General features: G+C 25.9%; 1 protein-coding gene across 1 annotated transcript; it reads right to left on the reverse strand.

Moving 5' to 3' along the window:
- Window positions 1–680: 680 nt before the first annotated feature.
- Phum_PHUM012320 (Tob1 protein, putative) lies at window positions 681–2,037 on the reverse strand (the record flags this gene model as incomplete). Its single annotated transcript, XM_002422726.1, has 3 exons — window positions 681–751; window positions 815–1,161; window positions 1,310–2,037. The coding sequence occupies 3 exons, from the start codon at window positions 2,035–2,037 to the stop codon at window positions 681–683; spliced, it is 1,146 nt and encodes a 381-aa protein (XP_002422771.1).
- Window positions 2,038–8,765: the final 6,728 nt, after the last annotated feature.

The following is an 8,765-nucleotide window of genomic DNA, read 5'->3' on the forward strand; positions in this document are numbered from 1 at the left end:
CAAACGGAAAAATTGAAAAATTTTCTTTTTTTTCTAATTTTTTTAATTACGGGATAATTTATTTATTTATGTATGTATGTTATTAATTTTTTTTTAAATAATTATTTTCTATTTATTATTATTATTATTCATCATGCATAAATTTAAAATTATTTTTTTTAATCAATTTTTGCTATTAAATAATAAAATTAATAATTTATTTATTTATTAATTAATAAAAATAATATTTATTTATCCTTTTAATATTTATATCGATTAAATAATAATAATAATAATAATAATAATGTAAAAGTTCAGTCGTATGAATACAAATGTAATAATAATAATAATAACGAAACGTCAATTTTAAAAAAAAAAAAAAAAAAAAAAAAACAAGGTACACAAAAAAGGCAACACGCGGAAAATTTTCTTTTTTTATGGGGAAAAATAATAATAATAATAATAATATTGTTGAATTTTATATGTTTGTTGTTGTTGTTGTTACGGTTGCCTTTTTAAGTACAAAATTTTAAAGTAAAAAAAAAAATGGTAATTCAAACAAACAAACAAAAAAAAAAAGAAAAAAATACTTCAGTTTTAAAAAATTTCAGGTACTGTTTTTTTTTTTTTTTTCATTTTTTTTTTTTAAATAAAAAATACAGTTTTAGTTTTTAAAATCAAGGCTGTGTTTGTTGTTTGTCTTAATTTGCCATTAAAAGATGTTGATACTGACCGGCAGTGTATGGCGTGGTCAAACCAAAATTGTTCAAACCTTCAAGTATTTGTTTATTATTATTATTATTATTATTATTATTATTATCTTGAGGCGAATTACCGTTGTTATTTCCGGTGTTAACGGTTAGGTTTTGCTGATTTGGAGACGAAGGAGATACGTAAGGATTATTTATACGATCCCATCCTTGGAATTTGTTGTTGTTGTTATAAACTTCTGGCATGTATTGAGAATTGTCGAAAAGATTTCGATGTCCAAAAGGTGGTTGAGGATGATACTGGCCTTGATTTGCAGTGTAATAATAATTATCTGGTGATGCTCCATAATGACCTTGCATGTTTGGTGATAAGGCTCTCCCGGATGGAGATGTTTGAGATGAATGATGGTGATGAATTTGTTGCTGCATTGCACGTTGTTTTATATAGTTTGAAAATTCCGTTGGTGACATTCTAAACAAAAAAAACACACACACACGCATTTATTTATTTATGTAATTTGATTTCATTTCATTTTTTCACCGGGGGGAGCAATGTTGAAACACCTAAACAAACAATCCGGTTATGTTTGGGTGGAAAAGAAAAGAAATAATAATTTTACCTGTTTGCTCTTTTGCTGCTCGTTTTTAACTTAGTACTTCCAAATTTTGTTTGTGCAAATGTTGCAGTGGTGAAAGTTAAAGGAGCTGTTGATCTCGGTATAAATGTCGGCACCGGACTCGTTGAGCATTTAAAGGGTGTGGAAGTCGGTGAAGAATGTGCCGATAAAGTCGAAATGGAGGATCCAGGAGGATTATTTAAAGAACCCGAAAGTACCGGTGGCAGTAGTAAGTGACTGAATGGGGACGAAGGCTTCGTCGGAGCCAAAGACAAATTACCCATGCTCGAACCGACTGTGTCGATGGGTCTGAAACATTGGGCTTCCGGATTGAACGTTTTCGTTACTTCTCGATCGGCGGAATTGTCATCGTGAAGATCCGCGGATTCGCTGTACAATAATTTAACGGCTCCCTTTTCACCGATCCTGTAACTGACTTCTCCCGGATCTACCCAAACGGCTAATTCTTCAGGAAGATTTTCTAATATGTCTTGAATGGGTATACCACTTTCTCTCGCTGCTCTATCCAAAACGGCATCAACTGGATCCCCGGTTTTCAAACATCTATATGCGGAACCTTTGAACGGTCTTTCCGGATACCAGTGACCCTGAAATTTGTCTTTCAATGCTTTTTCTAGTTCTTCTCCAAATATGTTGACTCGTCTTCTGGGTAATTTATTATAGAGATAACTGATGACAAAATTAAGAGCGACTTGTACTTCGATGTGCATGTTTGCCAGGTTGTACTCTTATTATTATTATTATTATTATTATTATTATATTAATTTGATGATTCACTTAACGCACGATAAAATTTCTTTCGAATTTTGTGTTCAAATGCAAAAATTTTTATGCATTTCACGTATTTTTTATCACACAACAATTTTTTAATACGTACGCGGAATTTGATAGGGGGTCAAACGTATTGATTTTTTTTTTTTTTTTTTTTTACTTGCTCAACTTTCTTTCATTTAATTTTTCTTTCCCCCAATCCAACAAAAAAAATTTCTTGATTATATTTAAACCTGAAACAAACAAACAAACAAACAAAAAAATTTTTTTTTTTTTCTTATTCGTTTATGAACATAAAAGGGAAAATCCATTTTTAAAAAAAAAAAGGAAAATTTATTACAATATTTTTTTTTTTTTTTTTAAATTCAAATCGAACAATTACAAAAAGGTTAATTAGGTGAAATCACGTGATCATATAACAACCGGATTATCATTATATTTAATTTTTAAATTTCCCCCCCCCCGTCTTTCCAAATCGATTTTCTGCCACGTTTTATTTGAAAAAATTTTCTTTTTATTTATTTAAATAAATTATTAATCGTTAAAAATAATTATATATATTTATTTAAATTAATTTATTAAAATGTCGTCGGACAAAGGCAAACAAGAATAACAAACAAACTGCATTCGTGAAAATATTTAAAAAAATTTTTTTTTTTAACGACCAACTTGTGCGAGTAACATTTAAATCAAAAAAAAATTTAAATTTATTATTATTATTATTATTAATTAAACTAAATGTTTTATTTAATTAATTATTATATTAACATAAAAAAAAATTAATAACATTTAACGTATACAACCTTGACATTGAAAATTCACGTACAACAAATCAATAATAATAATAATAATAATTACTCTTTTTCTTTTATTGTGCGAACTCGCGAGAAAAATATAAGTGTCGGTAGGAATTATTATTATTATTATTTTAAAATGACATTAACGCCATTTTTTTTTTAAATACGACACGACGACGTTTGATTATATTTAGAATGTTTAAACGGTCACGCAAATCACGCGAATTTAATTTAAAAACAAAAAAAAAAAAATTTTCTTAATTAAAATCCAAGACTTTTTCTAATGTTGTTGACGATGATAATAATAATAATGTTGTATTGTGAAAACGAGAAAATCGTTCGTGTCATCTTTCTATGTGTATATATATATATTGTTGTATGTCACACAAATTGATGAAATTGCTTAAAATAATAATAATAATAATAATAATAATAATAATAATAATAATAATAATAATATGTGCTGTAGTCAGTAAAAAAAGCATTGTTTAAAAAAAAAAAAAAAAATGTGAATTTAATTGAAACCTTGTTGGACAGTGATAGAGTCTTTTGACCTTCAAAGGTCAAGGAATTCGTTATTCCACCGTTTGTTGTTTGTCGTGTGGCATATTAATAAATATATTTTCCATTTTATTACAAAAAAAAAAATAAAAAATTATAATTAATTTAATTAAAAATATTATTTTTCGTAACATTGATAAGAAGTCATTACGAGATTTATTCTGACGCATACATTTTAAATTTGATAAAAAATATTATTATTATCGTCCTTCTCCTAAATCTCAATAATTCGTTAAACGACGTAATTTTTTTTTTTAAATAATAATAATAATAATGGAAAAATGTTTTGATGACACATGTAACAAGGTTGATTGTTCAAGGAATAATAAAAATTTTCAAACAACCTTATTGATAACCACCTCCTTGTTTCTGTCGTTCCCCATTGATAAACCTTCTTATCCTCTTTATTTAATTTTTAAAAAAAAATTTCTACAGTTTTCTACCTTTCGAGAGAGAGAGAGAGAGAAAATTCATAACACGTCGTCATAATAAAAAAAAAAAAAAGAAAATTATGACGTTTTTTAAAAATTCATACATGCGTGACACGATTGAAAAACGTTTTTCTTTCTTTTTTTTTTTCTTTTTTTTTGTTAACGACAAACAGAACTGTGCAAAGTCTAAAGTTTTGTATGTTTTTACGATGATGTTTGTACGGTGTTTGCTTGCCCCCTCCCCTCCCCTCTCCTCTTCCTTCCCCCCCACTACGATGACGATTTTTAATGTTAATGAGATAGAAAAATTAAATTCATCATAATAACAAATTTTTTTATTGCCATTTTTTTTTTCTGATACGTGTTCTTGTATCGTGAAAAAAAAATTAATGATAATAATAATGATGATAATAATAATAATAATAATACGGTAATAATTTCGTTTGTATACGACGATGCGATGATAATAAAATTATTAAAATCGCCCAATCAAATTATTACTCTTCTTTGGTTTTAATAAAATTCATTCGTTTTGTTATAGGAATTTCCCCCCCCTCCCCTAAACGTGGAAAAACGATGAAAACACCTAATAATAATAATAATAATAATAAGGTGAAGTTTTTTTTAAAATTTTCTTTACGTGAAAAAGAAGAAGAAAAAAACAGCACAAAAAATTTTTTTTTCTTTTTTTACACTTTTTGAATTTTTTTGGATGGCGCATGTGTATGTTGTGTAAGTTTGCATTAAAAAAAAAAAAGAATTTGAATTTCAAATCATTCCCAAGTGAATTGTGAATACTATAATAATAATAATAATAATAGAAAAAACAGAATTAAATGAGGCGGGTTTTTTATTTTAAACAACAACAACAAAAATTTTCTCATCTTATATTTCTTTTTAATTTATTTTTAATTTTTTTTTTCTTCTTGTTTTGTTTTACGTCCAAATTTTATAAATAAATTTAAAAAAATTTAACGTTAAATTATTTGAATGTATATACTAGAATATAACACGTAATATTATTATTATTATTATTATTATATTGGTAGCAACGGGTTTTTTTTTCACAATGCCCTTGACATAATTTTATTAATTTTTTTTTTTTTTTTTTCATTATCAAAAAAATAATTTATTTGTTTTAAATATGAAAAAAAAAAATTGAATTTTTAAAATTAATATTTAACATAACGACTTTAACACAAAAAAATTACGGTAATAAAAATTAATTGAGAGAGGGAGGGGGGGAGAGAGAGAGAAAGAGAAAAATCGTGGACGCACATACAAATCTTTTGTTATTATACGAGAGAATGAATTCATTCACACTCACGACTTTTTCCCCTTTTTTTTTACAAATAAATATAATAATGATAATGTTTTGTAACAAACCGTAAAACCTTGAATACCTTAAATTATTATCATTAAAAAATAATAATAATAATGTTTGCCGTAATGCGAGAGAATCAACAACAACAACAAATGAAATTTTAGATAACAAAAAAAAAACCACCACCACGATGTGAATGTCATTTGAATTTAATAAAAAAATTATATTAATTTAAAAAATGAATAAAACAAACGAACAAACAGGAAAAATTATCGTCGTTTGTAGTTGTTGTTAATGAATATTACGCGAGGAAAGAAAAGTTTTTGTGAATTTTTCATATATTTAATCGATTTCCTGTTTAATTTGGATCGTTTCTAAGGCAACGCCCTACTTACAACGACCCAGCAATGAAAATTATTAGACCAGGACTGGGACGACAACAAAAATAATAATAGTAATATTTTCCCTCTTTTTTTTTTTTAAAATTAATTATTATTACCCTCCTCCCCTCCCCCAAATAAAAAAATAAATCGATGTGTATTTTTAATCGAATCGCGTGTGAGTAAAAATTTTCTTTTTTTTTTCGAAAAAAATTACACGATAAAATTTGTTTACGTTTTATATATCGAATCAAATGAAAAAATAGGTTAAATTTTTTTTTTCCGACGCCCCCTCCCTCCCTCCTTATCCCCCTCCTCCCTCCAATTCCTCATCGAAACCTTTCGGAAAATCCAACCAAAAAAAAAAGAAAAGAAAATTTTTTTCGGTATGAAAATGAAAAAAAAAAATTCTTATTATTATATTATTGGAAATCCACGGGATTGATAATTTAAATAAAGCCTTGAACTTTTGACCTTTCGAATCAATATTTAGGTTTTAATATATATATATATATATATATATATATTTATATTCGGATGGATTTTTAAAATGGCGGCTTTTTTTTTTTTTGTAAAACGTCGGGTGAATCTCCAGCGTAAACGTTTTGAATTTTTTTAAAAAAAAAAAAAGGAAAATTTTTCGATGTTTGTCTCGTTTGTTTAAACAACAAACAAACAAACAAACATACAAACAAAAAGGTTTTTTTGTTTTATTGAAATAGATAAAAAAAAAAAAGGATCAAAAGATGTTTGAAACAATCGATAAAAAAAATTTTTTTTTACGAAATAAAAATAAAAAATAATAATAATAAAAACGTTATTATTGGAATAAACGAAACGGGGGTAGATGGGGAGGAGGTTTTGGGGTGTGGGGGGTATGGGGAAAATAAAAAAAAGGTGCTGCTGTTGCTGCTGCTTTTGTAGGAATAAATCAATTTTTATACCCTTTCTTTTTATTTATTACATAAATTGCGGTATAAATAAAAGTTGAGTTTGCAAAAATTAATAATTTAACATAAGCGAACATTAAAAATTAAATTTTTTCTCACCTTTCTCTCTCTCTCTCTCTCTCTCTCTTTCACTCCCCCTCCCCTCTCCCTTTCTTTCGCTTTTACACATTTTTATTAATTTTCTTTTTGAAGTTATAAAAAAAAAAAAATTTTTTGCTCGAACAAGAACTTTTTACAATAAACAATTGACCGCCATCATCATCATCATCATCATCACCACCCCCCTCCCCTCCTTCACCACCAAAACGAAACCTTAAAACATTTTTAATAATAATAATAATAAAAAACTTACAAGATTGATAACATCAATCAATAATTAATAATAAAAAAAAAAACAGTTGTAATTGATAACACGCTCACAAGTATTAAACAAAAAAACCGATAATAATAATAATAATAAATAAATCTATTAAAATTTCTTTTAACCTTACAAAAAAATTACTTATCGATAAATCGATCGATCGATCGATCGATTGATTAGAAATAAAAAATTTCTTTATATATTAACCTTAAGGCTAAAAATCAAAGTACAAAAAATACCTGAAATTTCAAGGCCAAAATCCTTTAATTAGTTGGTAATATTTTTTTTTATTTAATTGATACGTTATTATTATTATTATTATTTACAATATTTCACAACGTTTTCCCCCCGTACGATGATGATAATAATAATAATAACAATTTTTTGTCAATAGAAATTTACGTTAATAATTTTTTATTAACATAAATTAAAATTTGATGATGAGTTACAAGGTAAAATTTTTTTTTCTGTTTTTTGCAAATCACGTTAATTGAATTATTTAAAATGAACGGGGGAAGAGCGGGGGGAGGTGGGGGGGGGGCTAGGGGGTCCGAGGTGATGGAATTCCTACGTTTAAATTGTTTATTTTTAATATTAAAAGAAACGAATTTTTTTTCTCTCTTCTTCATTTTTACAAAAACTAAAATATTAATATTTAAAAAAAAAAAAAATTTTCGTATCTTTATGTTTGTTTTCCGCGTTCGTGCGTGCGTGTGCGTGCGTGCGTGTGTTCGTGCGTGCGCGTGCCTATGATATAATTGAAATAAAAAAAAAAAAAAAGAAAAAAAAAATCTCTACGAATTTTGCGTTGGTGCCAACGTCGTGGAGTTGAATGACATTTAAATAAATTATTTCGTATTCTCCTAGAAAATTTTTTTTTTTAAAGAAAATGTTTATTATTTTCCCTTCTACGACACGAAATTTTCCCGTAAATAATAATAATAATAATTACTTACTTTTTAAAAAAAAAAAAAATTAACTACGATGTTAATTTAAGTAATACTTCTGATAAAAATAAAAAATGGCGCATTTGTGCACTTTTTTTTCTTTCTCTCTCTCATTAATTGCACAATGCAAATAATTTTTTTTTTTTTGTCCGATTAGAAAATTATTATTATTATTATTATTGTTTTTATTTATCGATGTGTCGATTAGTATCGATTTATTTTTTTTTAAATCATGTCGATAGATTATTAATAAAAAAAAATTTTTTTTTAATTTCATTAACCTTGTCATTTTTTTTTTTTTTATAATGGCCGACAAGAAATAATAATTTAAAAAATCGTATACATGTATAAATAAATTCCAAATTTTTTTTTTTTTTTTAACAAACAACAAACAAACAAACATTTGACAAAATGTCATGGAAAAAATATTTCGTAATCGTATATTAAAATAATAATAATAATAAGTATACACATTGTCAAGTTTTATATAAAATTTCAAGGGAGTCTGGTTGCGGTTGTTGTTTGTTGTTTTCACGAATACGAAAAAAAATTTTTTTTTTTTTTTTTTAATAAAATGACAAATATGGCGACTGACTTTCACGTATTTAAATTTTTCCCTTTTTTTTTTAATAAACCGTCGAAATTTTAACGGTTCGTTAAATACCCGCAAAATATTAATAATTACGAAACTTTTTTTTTTTTTTAAATAATTTTGTAAAATATTCATCGTCGTATTTACGATAACGTATTATTTTTTTTCAAATATATATTTTAAACTATAATAATAATAATGATGATAATGATAATAATAATAAAAATCAGGTGATATTTTTAAACGACGACGACGACGACGACGTTATCATAACTTATAATTCAATAACCTTTATATTTGTTTTGCTTTTATTTTTTTCTATAA

The sequence above is a fragment of the Pediculus humanus genome, genomic scaffold (assembly GCF_000006295.1).
Source record: "Pediculus humanus corporis 1103172107370 genomic scaffold, whole genome shotgun sequence".
NCBI lineage: Eukaryota > Metazoa > Arthropoda > Insecta > Psocodea > Pediculidae > Pediculus > Pediculus humanus.